This window comes from Babylonia areolata, chromosome 19 (genome assembly GCF_041734735.1).
Source record: "Babylonia areolata isolate BAREFJ2019XMU chromosome 19, ASM4173473v1, whole genome shotgun sequence".
NCBI classification, from domain to species: domain Eukaryota; kingdom Metazoa; phylum Mollusca; class Gastropoda; order Neogastropoda; family Buccinidae; genus Babylonia; species Babylonia areolata.
Window position 1 is genome coordinate 17339128 of NC_134894.1, and position 19264 is coordinate 17358391.

General features: G+C 42.5%; 1 protein-coding gene across 1 annotated transcript in view; it reads right to left on the reverse strand.

Annotated features, from left to right (window-relative positions):
• The window catches only part of LOC143293506 (uncharacterized), a 109142-nt gene that overhangs the window by 18692 nt on the left and 71186 nt on the right, over positions 1-19264 (reverse strand). Inside the window, exons 13-20 of the mRNA XM_076604407.1 lie at positions 18547-18656; positions 18129-18274; positions 9612-9782; positions 7231-7476; positions 4870-5026; positions 4212-4367; positions 2788-3195; positions 933-1176 (exon numbers count right to left, since the gene is read on the reverse strand). Coding sequence (XP_076460522.1) covers positions 933-1176; positions 2788-3195; positions 4212-4367; positions 4870-5026; positions 7231-7476; positions 9612-9782; positions 18129-18274; positions 18547-18656 — 1638 coding nt within the window. The remainder of the gene's footprint in view (positions 1-932; positions 1177-2787; positions 3196-4211; positions 4368-4869; positions 5027-7230; positions 7477-9611; positions 9783-18128; positions 18275-18546; positions 18657-19264) is intronic.

A 19264-nucleotide genomic window follows, 5' to 3' on the forward strand; every position in this document is an offset into this window, starting at 1 on the left:
CAATGGCAGAAAGCTCTGTGTCTGACAGCAAAGCAAGTACTATGAACCTTGGTGCTGGCGGTGTCTTCACATTAATGAAAGTCGCTGGCTTAACTCCCACCTGTGACTCCCTCCTATTTTCACAACTTACTGGACATCGATTTTTCAAGTTCCTATACATTTAGAAATAAGTAAATGTAATGACGATTCCCCCCCCCCCCCCCCCCCCCAAAAAAAAACCAACAAAAAACCCCCACAAATGACTGATTTCAGTGGTAAGATAAATCTGACATGAGCTGTGATGAGACGAAAAGCAATAACAATCAAAAGCACCAAAAGCTTCATGTCTGGGAGGTGCGAGTGTCAATATACATTATCATTATCATCATTATTATGATCATTAGAAGTGGTATTAGTATTGATAGTATGATTTGTATTTGTATTTCTTTTTATCACAGCAGATTTCTCTGTGTGAAATTCGGGCTGCTCTCCACAGGGAGAGCGCGTCGCTATACTACAGCGCCACCCAATTTTTTTTGTATTTTTTCCTGCGTGCAGTTTTATTTGTTGTTCCTATCGAAGTGGATTTTTCTACAGAATTTTGCCAGGAACAACCCTTTTGTTGCCGTGGGTTCTTTTACGTGCGCTAAGTGCATGCTGCACACGTGACCTCGGTTTATCGTCTCATCCGAATGACTAGCGTCCAGACCACCACTCAAGGTCTAGTGGAGGGGGAGAAAATATCGGCGGCTGAGCCGTGATTCGAACCAGCGCGCTCAGATTCTCTCTCGCTTCCTAGGCGGACGCATTCTTACTATTATTATCATTATCATCATCATTATCACCATCATCATTATCAACATCATCATTATAACTATTTTTATTATCATTATCATTATTATTATTATCATCATCATCACTATCATTATCATTGTCATAAGTGAAGTACCTACCCTCCTCTCGTCGTCCTGCAGTTTCTGTTCATAGATCTCCTCGCTGTGCTCCATGGGGTAGATGCCTTGCCGCGCCCGGTGCTGCTGCTGGTGCTGCATCCTCAGCTGCTGGATGCGCTCCGCCCGCGAGGCCGCTGCCCCCGCCAGGTGACCCCCCTCAGCCCCAACCCCCGCCCCCCCATCACCCCTCTGTCGCGTGGGGCCCATGCCCCCCTGTCGGCCTCGCACCACTGGCATCTGGGCCCTGCATGGGACAGAGAAGGTCTTTAGTGCCAAGCGTATCAGGGTCACAAGGAATACTGTGAGGAATTAGGGTACAAACATGAATCGGAAATCATTTACAAACACAAATACAACAGGATTTTTGACACACATATATATATAAGTGCAAGTATCTACGCGCATGCTCCACACATGCCCACAACCCCAACACACACTCACTCAGAGCATATCAACGCATGTGCTCACTTGAATATATGCCACACATTAAACATTACATACAGATGGGGCTGAAGACTAGATCTACAGTCAAATGGTTGCTGATTTGCACAGTTCTCTTGTCAAATACACCTTGGGATGGTTTGAGAGCCAGGGCATTGGCTGCTTTTGGGAAGAAGCTACTGGCAAAACAGTTGGTTTTCGTTCCAATACTTCCATACTGGTGATCCTGGGGGAGCATCTCAAATGTTCATGTTACCGTTCAGTGAGTAAGGATTTTTCTCTCCACAGGTGCCCGTGTTTTGGGTGCTAGCCTTTTAGATTAGAGGATAAACATAAATCCCATGTGCAGCACGCACTAAGAACATGAAAAAAAAAAAAAAGCGAAACCCACAGCAAACAATTCTGTGGAAAAAAACCTATTTTGACAGTGAAACAAATACACTTGCAGACAGAAAAAGGAAACAGAAAAAGATCTGTTACAGTCTGAGTGCACACTTCATTTTCTACTTTCTAGATATGAACTGTATCCCCCCCCCCCTTTTTTTTTTTTTTTTTTAAACCTCTCCTCCTCCTTTAAATTAAAAAAATAAATAAATAAAAAAATAAAAAATAAAAAACCCAAATCCCCCAAAAATGTGTTGTGGCAGAATTGTTTGGGCCTTATATGTCTGATCCAGTGTTCATCAGTGATAAGGGTTCCAGGCCTCATTTCAACCTGGTGTTTTGTCCTTACTAGAAGACACTGAAGTCCGACTCTCCTCACTCCACCCAGATGTGAACTGGTTCCCGACTCTGGCTGAGAAAGGTTAAAAACTGCACACGGAGAGGATTGGGCCTCGCCTTTCTGATAAAAATCCTCTCCTGAGCCCTAGAAACAGTGGATATGAATTCGCAGCTCTGGTGGCAGTGAAAGGTTATGCAAACTTTATCCTTTTAACCCATGTTAATATATATATATATATATATAGAGAGAGAGAGAGAGAGACAGACAGACAGACAGACAGAGACACAGAGAGAGACAGAGACAGTGACAGACAAGACAAGACAAGACAGGACAAAATTCTTTATTCTGAGGATAATAGATAAGCACTGGTGTGCTTTTTTTTTACATCCGTCCCCACCCTAAATAGGGTCTACACTACACAATACTAAATAAAATTAAAGCATGGTGTTAGCAGAAATACATATCAGAAAAGGAATTTTTTTTAAAGATAAAAAAAAAAAAAAAAATTTTTTTTTAAAAGAGAGAGGGACAGCGACAGAGAGAAAGAGACAGTGACACAGAGACAGATATGTAAGCGTATATAATTCTAGCACAGACTTTCTAAAAGGTGAAGGTCAGCAGTAAGAAGAATGCAGGATAAAAGATAAAAAAAATTCACACAGGAACAAATACACAGCAGGGGTCACTCACTTCTGGTCCTGTTGGTATGGCCTGAAGGGACTCTCTGTCCGACTGCCGCTGCCGTGCATGTAGGAATGTGACGAGGACGACAGGTCTGACTGATGGGACGACGACGACGCCAGACGCTGCTGATGCAGTTGCTGCTGCTGCAACTGTTGTTGTTGTAGCTGCTGTTGTTGTAACTGTTGCTGCTGTAACTGTTGTTGCTGTAACTGTTGCTGTTGTAATTGTTGTTGTTGTAACTGTTGTTGCTGTTGTTGTAACTGCTGTTGTAGTTGTTGCTGCTGTTGCTGTAACTGTTGTTGTGTGTGTAACGGTTGCTGCTGTTCATGTTGCAGTTGTTGCTTGAGTTGTTGCTGATGTTGAAGTTGCCGCTGTTGCTGCTCTTGTATCCGCCGGTACTGTTCGTGGAGGTGGCTGCAACAGACAATTGGTCAAGTTCTTGTACAAACTGAACAATGCACAAAGGAAAATTTAATCACTTTTATTGGTAATGTGACACATGACTCCACCAGCCCACCATTACCTTTCTTTTTTCTCTCTCTCAACCACACCCCTTAAAAAGAAAAAAACCCAAAAAAATCACAATAAAACGAAACTGTTAGCAATCATAAACAACAGCATAAAAAAAAGATAAAAACAACCATGAAAATAACATTAAATTATTTCCTGTTCAAGCCTCCACACCCGACATAAAAACTGTGTTCTCCTCAAGACAACATGTAGCATCCCACATGTCCTTTTCATCAATTCAAAAATCCTCTTTCCAGATATTCATCTGAGTGTCAGACATCAGGTGCTTTACTGAAAAAGCTCTTGAAAATGACCGAAATGTTTTCAATCAAATCTGTACCTTGTCCAAACATTTCTGACAAGCTGGACAGTCAATATGTATGACCAAGATGCATCCAGTAATCTGCTTTTAAGGATTTACAAGCTCAGCTGAAATGATTTCAAACCAGTATTATGAGGCTTATCGATCATTCCAACAGTGTTAACCTGGTCACTTCCAGCAACTTCCAAGGGAAGTAACCATTCTGCCGAATATAAAGCAAGAAAAATGAGGTTCTTTCAAGTTTCAAATCTAATTCCTGAGTTACTAGATATCACTCTGAAAATATGTTATTGATTCATTACAGTTCTGTAAAATTTGCCAGTAACCCATTTCATTTTGTTTGTTCTTTTTTCAAATAAAAAATGTACCTGCAAAGTTAAAGAAAAAATACTTTTTTCCCCCGGAAGCATCCAGGCATTTTGTTCAACAGTCTTGAAAATGTCCTATTCACTTTCCTCGAGCTAGAACATATGTCTGAAATCATTGAATTTTCAGACAAACACGGCTTTACAATACCAAATTTGGCGTAAAGACAGGGGGTTGGGAAAGGGGCGGGGGTGTGGGGGGTGATGGACGTTTCACACCCACACCTCCTTACCTGTCATCTGCGTGTTGCTGGCTGAACTTTCGCATGCGCTCCGTTCCGTCTGTGTCGCGGCTGATGAGGACGTGTGAGGGGCGTTCCTCCGAGCGTGACCTAGAGCGACCCTGACTGTGGCCGATGTCCTCCGTGGATTTACGCCCCTTGCCCAGCCTGCGCCACAGACACACACTGACGTAGTCTGCCTTCAGGTCAAATACATATGCTCACACACACACACGTGCACACACACACTCTCATTCATAACCAGCCATGCATACACACAGGTGCACAAACACATAGATGCATACACACATGGGCACACACACATGGATGCACACAGGCAAACACGTACACACACATAGATGCACACAGGCACACAGACACACACACATGGATGCACACAGGTGCACAAACACACACACATCAATGCACATAGGTGCACACACACATACACATGGATGCATACAGGTACAAACACACACATTGATGCACACAGGCACACACACACAAATGGATGCACACTGGTGCACACACACACACACACACACATGGATGCACACAGGTACACACACACACATGGATGCACACAGGTACACATACACAGACACACACGCATACACATGAATGCACACACACACATGAATGCACACACACACATGGATGCACAACATACCGAAGAAAGCCCAGCAGCCCTCCAGGCCTTTTGTCCTTGACCTTCTTCTTCTTCAGGCTGTTGTAGTCGTCCCCGGTGTTCTCACTGCTGAAGGACGAGCGTCCTGACGACCGCTGACCAAAGCTGAACGACCCACTCTCCATGCTCTCCTCCTCCACTGCAACACAGGGATCCACTGTCAGTTACTTCCTCCTGTCGCTGTGCCCTGTTAACACCACTATCTCCATCATGGGGCAGGGAAATCAGATGCCTGATTATGTTCGTGTTAACAGCAAGTGGCGCTGGGTTACACAGTACCTGTAGCAGGGAAAAGCCCCTGAGGAGAAAAAAAAAAGAAAAAAAGAGGAGACAGTTGGAGGTGTGTTCAGCAGTGCAATTTCACCATGACCAAGCCAGGTGACTCTGACAGTGTCCTCGGTACTTGCTGTCTGGCAGCAGTACGTTAAACTGTTATCACATTCCAACTACCAGACTGCTACCTAAAACCCCTTCACTGCCCCTCATGAAGAAAGTTCATCAGTGAAAGGCTGTCACCTCACTGAGGTAAGACAGAGCTTACAGGTAAGGGTGTCAGTGAAGGGCTGTCACCTCGGTGAATTAAGACAGAGCTTACAGGTCAGGATGTCAGTGAAGGGCTGTCACCTCACTGAGGTGAGAGAGCTTACAGGTCAGGATGTCAGTGAAGGGCTGTCACCACCTCACTGAGGTAAGACAGAGCTTACAGGTCAGGATGTCAGTGAAGGGCTGTCACCTCACTGAGGTGAGACTGAGCTTACAGGTCAGGATGTCAGTGAAGGGCTGTCACCTCACTGAGGTGAGAGAGCTTACAGGTCAGGATGTCAGTGAAGGGCTGTCACCACCTCACTGAGGTGAGACAGAGCTTACAGGTCAGGATGTCAGTGAAGGGCTGTCACCTCACTGAGGTAAGACTGAGCTTACAGGTCAGGATGTCAGTGAAGGGCTGTCACCTCACTGAGGTAAGACTGAGCTTACAGGTCATGATGTCAGTCACCACTCTTAATACAGACTTCTTCCTCTTGTTGAACTTGCATTACTTTTGTTCAGAAAACCAGTGACACCACTGACAAGTACACTAAAGATAGAAACTGCACTTCAAACTTCTGCACTTAACCAAGGTCCAGCAGTCAGGGGGTTCAACAGTATCACATTCTACATGCCTTCCACAGTATCACACTGCAACCTTTCACCTCCAGCTATGTCATCATCAGTCAATCAAAGCACAAATTATATTTTCTTCATTCTGGAGGCAAATCAAGGCATCCACAGTTTCTGTTTTCTGTGGATCCACATCTATTTCTTCCATGCATGTCTGTGTGTGCATGTATATACATGCATGTGCAAATGTGCGTGTGTGTGTGTGTGTGTGTGTGTGTGCGCATGCGCTCTTGTGTGTGTGTGTGCGTGTGTTCTTGTGTGCTTTGTGTCTCTTATTGTAAAGAGCTTTGAGAGGTTTGAAAGCACAATATAAATGTGTATAATAATAAGAAGAATCATTATCATTATTGTCATTGTCATAAACATTAATCATTATCAGCAGTAGTAGTATCATTATTTATCATTATTATCATCATAATCATTAATAAAATGCGGAGACTGGGACCACACAGTCGAGTATCATCCACTTCAAGGCTGCGTCTTTGGGTGTGTTGCTCTAATTACCTGACCAACACTGAAAGTGTCTGTATCTCTCGGGCCTGGTTAACGCTTGGATATCATTATGACTGGAAGCGTAGAGTACAACCTTGTCACGCAGTCCCAAACCAAAATGGACCTTCATAGCGTCATCGTCACCATCATCTTCCTCCTTCATCATCATCAATATAAACAAAACAGTCTCAAAATCTGTGGCCTTCATGCCCTGCTCTCATGGTGACCTCAGTTTCGATACCCCTCCACTTCTGTGCTTGGGGTGAGTCCTGTCAATGTCTTCAGTGTCGGCAGATTCATGGGGGGCTGTTGTTTGAGGGACATGGTGGCGGTCTCCACTTTGGGAGGGACGCTCACTCAGTCTGGCTCCATGACTAAGCTATTATTGTTGTTAGTAGAGGGCTTAGTAGGTGGTGTCCCAAGTATGTTAAATCAGAACAGGCACCACTAAACACCACCGAAGTGACTGAGCAGCAGTGCAGGGTCTCCTTTGGTGTGTGGCCTCCTGGCGACCTAATATTAATGGTTCACTGCGGACTGCCGATGCTGGAACTGTGACAGATGAACCTGGGTGTGACCGTGTATGGGGCAATCTAAATGAGCGGCGTGGGAGTAATGCCACTGAAATGGTGCAGATGATGGGACAGCAAAAAAAAAAAAAAAATAAAAAATAAATAAAATCATCATCATTACATGTATCCATAGGAACACCAGAGTCCACGGGGTCGTAGGACCGGTCCACGGCAGCCCTGAAGCTCTCATTGCAGGTTCGAACCCTGCCCAGCCGGGCACCCCTCCACATGGCGCCCTGCACCTCCTCCGGCTCCCTCTGCACCTGGTCCGGGGGGCCCTCTGCCTGCGACAGGTCCTCCACTGAGGATGACCGCTTCAGGTTGCTGTGGGAAGACTCCCCCCCAGCTGTCGGTGCCCGGCTCATGCCTGAGGAGAGACAAGTTTTCAGTTTCACTTTCAATTTCATGGCCAGGGTGCAATAGCCAAGTAAGTTTTCAGTTTCACTTTCAGTTTTACGGGTGCAACAGCCAAGTAAGTTTTCAGTTTCATGGGCGCAATAGCCGAGTGGTTAAAGTGTTGGACTTTCAATCCAAGGGTCCCAGGTTCGAATCTCGGTAACGGCACCTGGTGGAAGGGTGGGGGTTTTTCCAATCTCCCAGGTCAACATAATGTGCAGACCTGCTTGTGCCTGAACTCCCTTCGTGTGTATACACAAGGAGAAGATCAAATACACACATTAAAAGCTACTGTAATCCGTGTCAGCTTTCGGTGGGTTATGGAAACAAGAACATACCCAGCATGCACATCCCCAAAAATGGAGTATGGCTGCCTACATGGCGGGGTAAAAACGGTCATACATGTAAAAGCCCACTTGTGTACTCACAAGTGAATGTGGGAGTTGCAGCCCGCGAACAAAGAAGAACTTTCTCAAAGAGGCCTCACTGTGTTCGGACAAATCCACATACACTACACCACATCTGCTAGGCAGATGCCTGAGCAGCAGCATAATCCAACACGCTAGTTAGGCCTTGAGTGCATGCATTTATATTTGTGTAAGCATCACAGCAGATTTCTTCTACAGAATTTTGCCAGAGGACAACACTCTAGTTGCCTTGGGTTCTTTTTCAGTGCACCAAGCGCATGCTGCAAACGGGACATCTCATCCAAACCATAGATGGCTTGTGTCATGAAGAGAATACAGAATACTCAACACTTATAAAAGGTTAAAGTTACCGTAGCTTTTACTGCCATCAGGGCAGTGAATTCACATCCACTGCATCAAAGGCTTGGCGATAGGCAGGCAGGGACCAATCCTCCCCTTCCGCTGTTTTAACCTTCCCCAACTTTAGTCAGGTACCCAATCACACCTGGGTGGAGTGAGGAAAAATCGCAGTAAAGTGCCTTTCCGAAGGACACAACACCATGCAGAAACAGGGCCTGGAACCCTGATCACTGGTGAACACTGGATCACAAGTCCAACACCTGACTGACTCTGCCACAGAGCCTCCTATGTCTCCAATAAGAGAAATCAATGTTCGGTGCAAAACACATGATTGATACATGAGAATCATAGTAATTCAATATGTATATAAAAGGCATAAGATATTTAAATATTAACTTAAAAGTCATGACACATACAATAATCACAGATTGCCTGTGATGCAGGAAGAAATGTTAGTAAAGGTGTGTTGCCTGAATACTTCAGTGATGTTCTGAGAAATGTTGTAGGTGTAGGGAAAATATTTAGTAAGGGAGGAGGGGATATATCAATGAATAATACTCTGCACAACATAATTCTCCCAAATACAGCAGACCACACTCATTTTATAAATTGGAGGAATATATACAGTGGAGGAATATATAAACTGAGGGAAATATATGAGCATAGATACTCTCATCAACAGCTCTTTAGCATAAGCTTTCATGAATAATACTTTGTTCAACAACATTCTCTCAGGCATAGTAGAGAACACACAGGCCATACCACACAATGAACTGAAAGGGATAATACACATGTAAACATATCCTCTTCATTAACTAGATGGTGTTACATACGGTAATGTATTCTTACTGGAACTACTATACCGTAAAGAACTCACTGCAAAACTTATAAATCAAGTGCTATACAAATAAACATATAATTGTGATAAATATTTTTGATAAGGCGCTTTTGATATCAACTTATTATTTTTATCAACTACGAATATACATTTTTGATTCTGCGCAACAGAAATCAACTTACTGTCATCATCAGAACTTGAAAGAGACATTTTTGAAAGGCGCTATAGAAATCAACTTGTTATTGTTACACTTATAACTCCAACTACATACTTTTGATGTGAGGATATATAAATAAACTCATTACAGTTATTGCTACTACTCCAAGCATACATTTCTGATTGGACACTACCGTTAACAAACCTGTCATTACTATAACTTAATCCACCATAATCAGCACCTCCAAAAGCAAACGCATACATCATCATGATTCAGGCGACAGAAAACCCAAGGACATTCACAAGCAAACCGGACAATCCCGACAGGGTCACCAGTGTACATACTGTAGTGGGGATCATGCAGCATGCCAATGTTAGTAGTGGCAGCAGCAGCGGAAGTAGAGATAGGGAGGGGGTCGGGGGTGGTGGGGGTGGTGAGGGACTCCATGGAACCGCTGCGAGCCAGAGCCGCCCCCGCACTGATGGCGCCCTCTCGCATCAGCCTCCGCTCTGAGCCTGCACACATTGTTATGTGCTCAGAGCCTGCACACATTGTTCCGTGCTCGGAGCCTGCACACATCGTTCTCTGCTCAGAGCCTGCACACTTCACTCAGAGCCTGCATATGCCATTCTCTGCTCAGAGCCTACGCATCATTCTCTGCTCAGAGCCTACACATCATTCTCTGCTCAGAGCCTGCAAACCTTGTTCTGTGCTCAAAGCCTGCACACACCATTCTCTGCTCAGAGCCTGCACACACCATTCTGAGCTCAGAGCCTGCACACACCATTCTGTGCTCAGAACCTGCACACATTCCTTGCTCAGAGCCTGCACACACCATTCTGAGCTCAGAGCCTGCACACATTCCTTGCTCAGAGCCTGCACACACCATTCTGAGCTCAGAGCCTGCACACACCATTCTGTGCTCAAAGCTTTTTTGCTCAGAGCCTGCACACATTCCTTGCTCAGAGCCTGCACACACTGTTCTCTGCTCAGAGCCTGCACACATTCCTTGCTCAGAGCCTGCACACGCTGTTATCTGCCCAGAGCCTGCACACACCATTCTCTGCTCAGAGCTTCACATCATTCTCTGCTCAGAGCCTGCACATATCATTCTCTGCTCAGAGCCTGCACACATCGTTCTGTGCTCAAAGCCTTCTTGCTCGGAGCCTGCACACATTCCTTGCTCGGAGCCTGCACACATTCCTTGCTCAGAGCCTGCACACACCATTCTGAGCTCAGAGCCTGCACACACCATTCTCTGCTCAGAGCCTGCACACATTCCTTGCTCAGAGCCTGCACACACCATTCTCTGCTCAGAGCTTCACATCATTCTCTGCTCACAGCCTGCACACATCATTCTCTGCTCAGAGCCTGCACACATCATTCTGTGCTCAAAGCCTTCTTGCTCAGAGCCTGCACACATTTCTTGCTCAGAGCCTGCACACATTTCTTGCTCAGAGCCTGCACACATCGTTTTCTGCTCAGAGCCTGCACACATCGTTTTCTGCTCAGAGCCTGCACACATTTCTTGCTCAGAGCCTGCACACATCGTTTTCTGCTCAGAGCCTGCACACGTCGTTCTCTGCTCAGAGCCTGCAAACACCATTCAACCAGCCGTCAGTCCGTCATGGTGACCACTTTGCCATGGTGGCTGGTTAAGAGAATGCTCTCTGAGATCAGCACAGAGAATGGTCTCAGCCTTGGATGGGGGGAGAATCTCTGGGATTTGTTGTATATGTATATGGATGTGTATATATATATATATATCCAGTATCATGCATCCCACTTTCATTATCCATTACAACAGATTTTTTTTTTTCTCTTTTGGTCAGCAAATGTCTCTCGTTCTTCAGCAAAGGAGTCATGCTGCTGTAAAAAAAAAAAAAAAATAAAAAAAAATAAAAAGTTCCTCCATCTTTAAACACATCTAACCGCAATAATAATAATAGTAATAATGATAAAGATAATAATGAATATAATGATATTGATAATGACAACAAAAAAAGAAAAAAAAAGATCTGCACACCACTGAGGTGCAAAAAAAAAAAAAAAAAAAAAAAAAAAAAAAAAAAATCAAGTTGTATTTTCTTCTCACTACAAAACAAACTGCATACAAAATCAAAATTAAATAATAACAAAATAAGTCGGTACAAGATATTGATTGGCATAATTTCAAGCCATGCAAACAAGTCAGTTCATACAGTGAGTCACACAGTCATTCTAAAGACACAATATTTTCATATATGAAGAGCCTCATATTCACAACATTGTAATCTTATGAGATACTTTTTAAAATAAAATTCTTAAAAAGCTGTACACTGCAATTCAGTAAAGACATAACTTAATAACAGCTTTACTTTATCAAAACAAGATAATAATCAATGAATCACATTCGCTTATCAACTGAAACCTCCTAAGAATAAATCACCCTTCTTTCTTTTGTTTTGATTTATATAGCTGTCAGATTAATGTCACCAGACATTTTTGTAACAGTTACAAACTCCATGAGCCAGTACTAACAAGGTAACATTATTCTGTTTCAAAAAGTGACATTAATTCATAGCCTGAGTCACCCCCAAAGTCTGTGACATCAAAACAGGGATTTCACAGCAAACTTTGTCCATGTTAACAAGTGTTTTAATCTGGATTACGAGTGTTAGGTACTCAGTTGTTATTGGGAAGATAAATGTGCACTCATTGTCAGAGAACCTATGCAGGTATACACAATATTGTACGTGTTTGTAAAATTCTGTACATTCATTTGGACATGTTGTACACTTCTGTATGTTCACTTGTACATTCTGTATTGTATGGCCTTTCTTTACATCACAGCCATGACGTTACTGGATGATGAATTACACTGGAGGTATTTCCACCAAACAAATGATGATGAACTTAGAATGATGCGATCGAGAGGGTCCAGAAATGAAGTGAAAGAATCAACAAATCGAATGGTTTGCTTTATGAAACCGGATGGAGTCAGTGTGCTGCTAAACACACACAGCAAAACAAAAATAATGTGATCTATGTCTGTTTATGTGCATCTAATAAAGGCTGGGCCTTTTGAGAACTATCATTGTGGTTAACACCCTCCTTAGATATGAGGATTAACACACTTAGTAGATACACCCTCCCCTACTCCTAACCCCCCCCCCCCCCCCCCCCCCCCCCCCCCCCCCCCAAAACAAAAAAAACACAAAAAAAAAATCAGCACAAAGCATAACTATAGATATGCTTAGAAATAAAAGTGACAATTCTTCAAATAAAGTCTTTACAATCATGTTTTATGGGCATTCATACCAGCAGAAAGTATGACTACAGAACTGGTGAAAAAAAAAGGTGACATTTGTTAATAAAATATCTTTAAAATAATTTTTCATGGAAATAATCGACAGGAGACTCGTGCCATATATGCTGGGTGTGAACAGAAGAGCAATCATTCACAGACGTTAGGAGGGTGAGTTTATAACACACTATCTGTATCAAATCCACACATTCACATGACCTGAAGCAAAACATTTCTTCTACTTTATTCTTTGATCCCAGTGAACAATCTGGATCCTTCTCTGCTGATGAAATGAGGGAAACGTTCATTCTTTAAATCAAACACGCACACACACAGTGCACTCTTATGCACAAGCATATATACTCCCCCCCCCCCCCCCTTGGTATTACACTCTTAACATTCAATTCCAGTAAAAAGTGTAACCTTCATATCAAGGTTTTTAATCAAAACACGAAGGTCCATCTTGAGAACAGGTAAAACAAAAACAAACAAAAACACCACCACCTGGAGCACCAGAACATGCAGGTGAACCACCATGGACAAACACAGCCGAACAAAGCTCAGAAAGCAAACAGGAATAAACTATCCTCATTTTACAAACTTGTGACATGCAAAGTTGTCAGAAATTCCTCAACATTAATTGATCACACACACACACACACAGACACACACACACACACTCTCTCTCTCTCCATTTTTAAACACACAACAAGCAAGTTTGTTAGCATTTCATGACAAACTCCAATAGTAAATCTCAAACACATGCACACAGAGGCCAAACACACACACACACACACACACACAATCAAATACATGAGCACAAATGAATTTCAGAAACACACACATACTCAAACACACAGACACACACACCCACACACACACAAAATCAAATCCATAAACACGACTGAACATCAGAAACACACAGAGACAAACACACACACACGCACACATAGTCAAATACTCAAGCAAAACTGAAACAGAATTTCAGTGAGAAAAAAAAAATCACAACAAAACAAACACATTAAGACAGCCAAACCAAAATCACCAAAACACAAGCAGAGCTTTCAACATATTTTTCTGACACGGATTTCAAACTTTTCATGCTATTTCTGTTTGTATTGTGCTTCTTTCCCCGCCCTCTTCTTCTAATCATGCACTTTATTTCTCTTTTGAACTATTAAACTTTATTTTTTAAATGGTGCCTTTCTAGCTGACTGTTTCACTTTTTTTTTTCTTTTTTTCTTTCTATTTGCAGGTCAGTTCAACTGACACACGTCTGTTTCCTGTCTGTTGTTCTTTTATGTCTGGTTGGTTGGTCGGTTGTATTCGTCCAGGGTATTGTTAAATCCCCCCCCCCCCTTTTCTTCCTTTGTATTTTTTACCCCCTTTTTTGTGGCCTCATTTGCATGCAAGTCTGTGGAGCATATGTTTTCTCTTTTTTTCTGTTTTCTCCTTCCGGTTTTTTTTTTTTTTTTTTAATTCTTTTGTTTTTTTAATTAATTTTTTTTCTTAGATTCTACTTTATTTCTCTCTCTGTGTGTGTGTGTGTGTGTGTGTGTGTGTGTGTGTGTGTGTGTGTGTGTGTGTGTGTGTGTGTTGCTTTTTTGTGTTTGTGTGTGTGTTGCTTTTTTCTTTTTCTTTTGGGTATCTCCTTCATTTAAAAAAAAAAAAAAAAATCTTATGATGTAAATAAATGAAATGGTAATGTGTAATTTTTTTGTTGTGAGGATTAAAAACCAAAGGTCATTTCCACAAAACCAAACTGAAGACAAGACAAAGTGCAGCCAAAAAACAACAACACTGAGATGAACGGAGAACAGGAAGTAGAAAAAAGCCACAAAGAACAGGAACAAGAACACCGACGACACTGACCAACAGCTGGACTAGATCACTGTGCACACCAATCCAGTCACCACAGGGTGTGTTTGAGAAACTTCACATGGTTATGTCAATGTAGCATTTCATGGCTGACCAGAGAATTTACTGGGTGTTTTTTTTTCTCACTGTCTCGTATTGTTTTCAGTGCGGGAAGTACTGTTGCTCCTGTGTTGGCCTGTCCTGCCACACCTGATGCTGTGTCAATCACCACCCAGAGCACAACCCCATTGTCTCCTGAGACTGATGGAGGCCTATCAATGTGCTGTATTGTGTTGTCTGACCTTAAAAACCCACATATTATCAAAATAGCCACCCCCATCCTCTCCCACCCTTCTTACAGGTCTATAGTTGTTGTTTTTTTCCACCCTTCTACTGGTGTAGAGTGATGGTCCAGAGGTAATGCATCCGCCTAAGCAGCAAGAGAATCTGAGCTCGCTGGTTCGAATCACGGCTCAGGCGCCCATATTTTCTCCCTTTCCACTAGACCTTGAGTGGTGGTCTGGATGCTAGTCATTCAGATGAGACAATAAACCGAGGTCCTGTGCGCAGCATGCAGTTAGCACACATAAAAGAACCCATGGCAACGGAAGGTTTGTTCCTGGCAAATTTCTGTAGAAAAATCCACTTCGATTGGAAAAACAAATAAAACTGCACGCAGGAAAAAATACCCAAAAAAATGGGTGGTACTCTCAGTGTAGCAACGTGCTCTCCCTGAGGAGAGCAGCCCGAATTTCACACAGAGAAATCTGTTGTGACAAAAAAACAAAAAACAAAACAAATACAAATACTTACTTGTGTGTATAAATTTTGCCTTTCATGCCTCTGATTCAGAGCCATGCATGCATGTGGATGACTGGCGTGTAAGTGCTTTGTCATGCACAAGATTTAGCGCTGCATTTATATTTTCTTCACTGTTGCCTTCTTTATAGGAAAGGAATTCTATTATGCAGAACAAGTTTTAATTCATTCATAAAGTGGGGGCAACAAACTGACAAAGAGAAATCTGGTCACTTTCAACCAGAAAACAATTTGACAGTTGCTTAGTGACAACCATGCAGGGAGAGGGGAGAAACAGGTCTTGGACAAACCCACTGAATCAGGCGACACATTTCCTACTCCTCATCACTGTCACACATTTCCTACTCCCCACCATCACTGTCACACTATTCCCCACCACCACTGTCACTTTTCCTATTCCCCACCATCACTCATCCTATTCCCGACCATCACTGTCACACATTTCCTGTTCCCCAACATCACTGTCAAACATTTTCTATTCCCCACCATCACTGTCACACTCATCCTACTCCCCACCATCACTGTCACACTCATCCTACTCCCCACCATCACTATCACACATTTCTTATTCCCCACCATCACTGTCGTCACACATTTCCTATTCCCCAACATCACTGTCACACTTTTCCTATTCCTCATCACTGTCACACATTTCCTATTCCCCATCACTGTCACACTCATCCTACTCCCCACCATTACTGTCACACTTTTCCCATTCCCCACCATCACTGTCACACATTTCCTATTCCCACCATCACTGTCACACTTTTCCTATTCCCCACCATTTTTTCACCATCATCACTGTCACACTTTTCCTATTCCCCACCATCACTGTCACACTCATCCTATTCCCCACCATCACTGTCACACTCATCCTATTCCCCACCATCACTGTCACACTCATCCTATTCCCCACCATCACTGTCACACTCATCCTACTCCCCACCATTACTGTCACACTCATCCTATTCCTGACCATCACTGTCAAACATTTCCTGTTCCTCACCATCACTATCACACATTTCTTATTCCCCACCATCACCATCACACATTTCCTATTCCCCACCATCACCATCACACATTTCCTATTCCCCACCATCACTATCACACTATTCCCCACCATCACTGTCACACTATTCCCCACCATCAATGTCACACAATTCCTATTCCCCACCATCACTGTCACACATTTCCTATTCCCCACCATCACTGTCACACTCATCCTATTCCCCACCAACACTGACACACTTTTCCTAACCATCACTGTCACACTTTGCCTGCTCCTCACAAGTTCCCATGACTGCAACCTTTCTGAGGAAAAGAGGTGAGGAGGGGAGAGGGTGGGGAAGAATCTGAATGGATGGGAAGCAGCATTCCAATACTTGTGCATGCATACACATTATGAAATCTCCGTTTTCCTGGATGGGAGGGCATCAAAAGTTGGATGACAGAGTTGAGAAACAAAGTTACAAAGAATGTTGTGACACGGAGGAGGAAATTTACCATGTTGATGAGACATGAGACAGTTCATAACCTCCTTTATTATGTTGATTAGACAGTTAATGAACTCTTTTATCATGTTGATTAGCCAGGGCGGAAAGACAGATGGATGGATGGATGGACACAGCTATTAGCAATCTGCAACTAACATGGACTGGGAATGAAATGAGCGTGACACAAATGGACGAAGAGGAAAACAACGTGAAGAAGGACGAAACAATGGAAAACGGTGAAGACAAACAATACCTGAGACATGAAATGATCTAGCACGGCGAGCTGGCAACATGGCTGAAAAGGTACCACAACCTGGGGTCAACGTTGACACAAACACACACATACATAAAACTTTTTTTGTGTGCAGGATTTGTGCACTGTTTGCATGGTCACACAACTGTATTTTCATATATTTTATACATGGTTTTACATAAAATAAAAAAAATCAACAAATCATATCAAAAATGTGAGTAGCTAATTTTTATCCTATTTAACATAAAACTGGACAAAAAAATCAAGAGATTATTGAGTGAATATAAAGCTGCAATCCATTTTGGTTTCTTATTCGCATGCTCAAACTCTCAAGCATCATGAACACAACAGCCAGTCCAAAACTTCCCATGCCTTGGAAAAGCACTCGCATTCCCCTAATGGTGCCCCCCCCCCCCCCCCCAAAAAAAAAAAAAATGGTACAAAAGCCTATCAGTACTTTTCAAAGTTATTGTGGATTTAAAACTTTTTTTTTTTCAATCAATGAAAACAACCACTGCAATTCTTGCAAAATCTACATGATGAGATGAGTTAATACAGACAAAATCAACAGCGTGTGATTCATCAGCTTCTACCTAAAGTCACTTCACCCCAATATTCCCACAAAACATATGGAAGTTCAATAACTGTTTCATTCATGAGCACTGGCAGTCACCACGAATGGCCATACCACAGATTCCCCATTCAGGAACATCGGCACCACACACACTGACAGCAAGACTCTACTATAACCGTGCTATACCCATCCATGCTAGGTTAATGACTCTCTTCACACCTCATGTTGTTATTCAAACCAAAACAAACATTCCCAATTAAAATCACACAAAGGAAACCCCTGTTGCAGTACATGTGTACTAATGTTGTGGCAAGGATGTCCCTAGGTATTCCTGCTGCAGCACATGCAAAGTGTGTTTTCCCCAAGAATTTTCCAGCCCTTGAAATGGTACTCTCATCTTTCCAAGAATATTCCAGACTTCAACAACTCTGTACATGGTGACTTTCTGTACCGCAACCACCCCCCACACACCCCCACTTTACGTTTTTACACACACACACACACACCCAAAAAAAAGAAAAAAAGTTTGAGCTCTTCTGTCAAAAAGCCAGACACAAAGAGAGAGAGTAACAAACTGACCTCTGGGGTCTTTCTGGTCCTTGGAAGCCTTGGCTCTCTGGTACACCTCTGAGGACCGAGGGTCCATGTGACCTTTGCGTTTCTCCGACATGCTCTGGCGACCAAAGCCTTCTCTCTGGAAAGTCTTCACTGGGCTGGAGGGACTCCTGACAGACAACACACAGCAACAGTGTTATCATCATCCAAAACTGTAGTGTGACACTTTCTATAATACATGAACAGCATGTGATACAGAAGCCCTTAACACTTCAGCCTAAAAATCTGTTTGCATTATATACATACATACATATATATATATATATATATATATATATATAAAGAAAAAACCCACAAAATATATCTATATCTATCTATCTATATATATATATATATCTCATGTCATATCATATCATTACATAAGTTTTTGCCACTGACTTACAGGTCGCTCTCCTCTCCAACAGAATTACGCTGGTCTTCACTGTTGTAGTTTTCATCGTCCAGTCCATAGAAACCAATAGTGGAGTGGGGACGCTGTTTCAACAAAGATTTCTGAAACGAAACGAAACGAAACAAAGTTTATTTCAAGAAGGTAGTGGAATGAGCTTTATTACTTTTTTTTTTGTTTTGCATCCAGTACTCTGAGCAAACAAAAACAAACTAAAAAGAAAAACACAAATAAACAAAAATCAGAAGAAAAAAACACAGATGAAAACATGCGCAGGTGATGTTCCATATACAAGTAGAGAGACAGACAGACAGACAGATTGATAGAGGTGGGTGAATAGAAAAATAAACGATTTCATTAACACTGAATCATAATCTGTACATCTGTGGATACAGTGATGTCAAATTTGAGAGGGACAGCCACTGAACAAACAGTTACTGAGTTAGTGACACAGGCTGGTTGGTTTGCAGATTGCTACCTTGTCCAACAAAAAAGATTACAATCTACTACAAAATCAAAGACTGTAGCCATGGCGATGTCAAACTGACCAAACAGTAAACACAAAAATATGATGTGAATGTAAAACTGTAAAACTTAACAATTTTATGCTATTAATCAAATCATATACAACAGAAATTACCAGCAAAGTCAGAATATATCTGAGCCTTAATTAGCAATTCACAAGGTCAGAATATGACGTATCTGAACAATA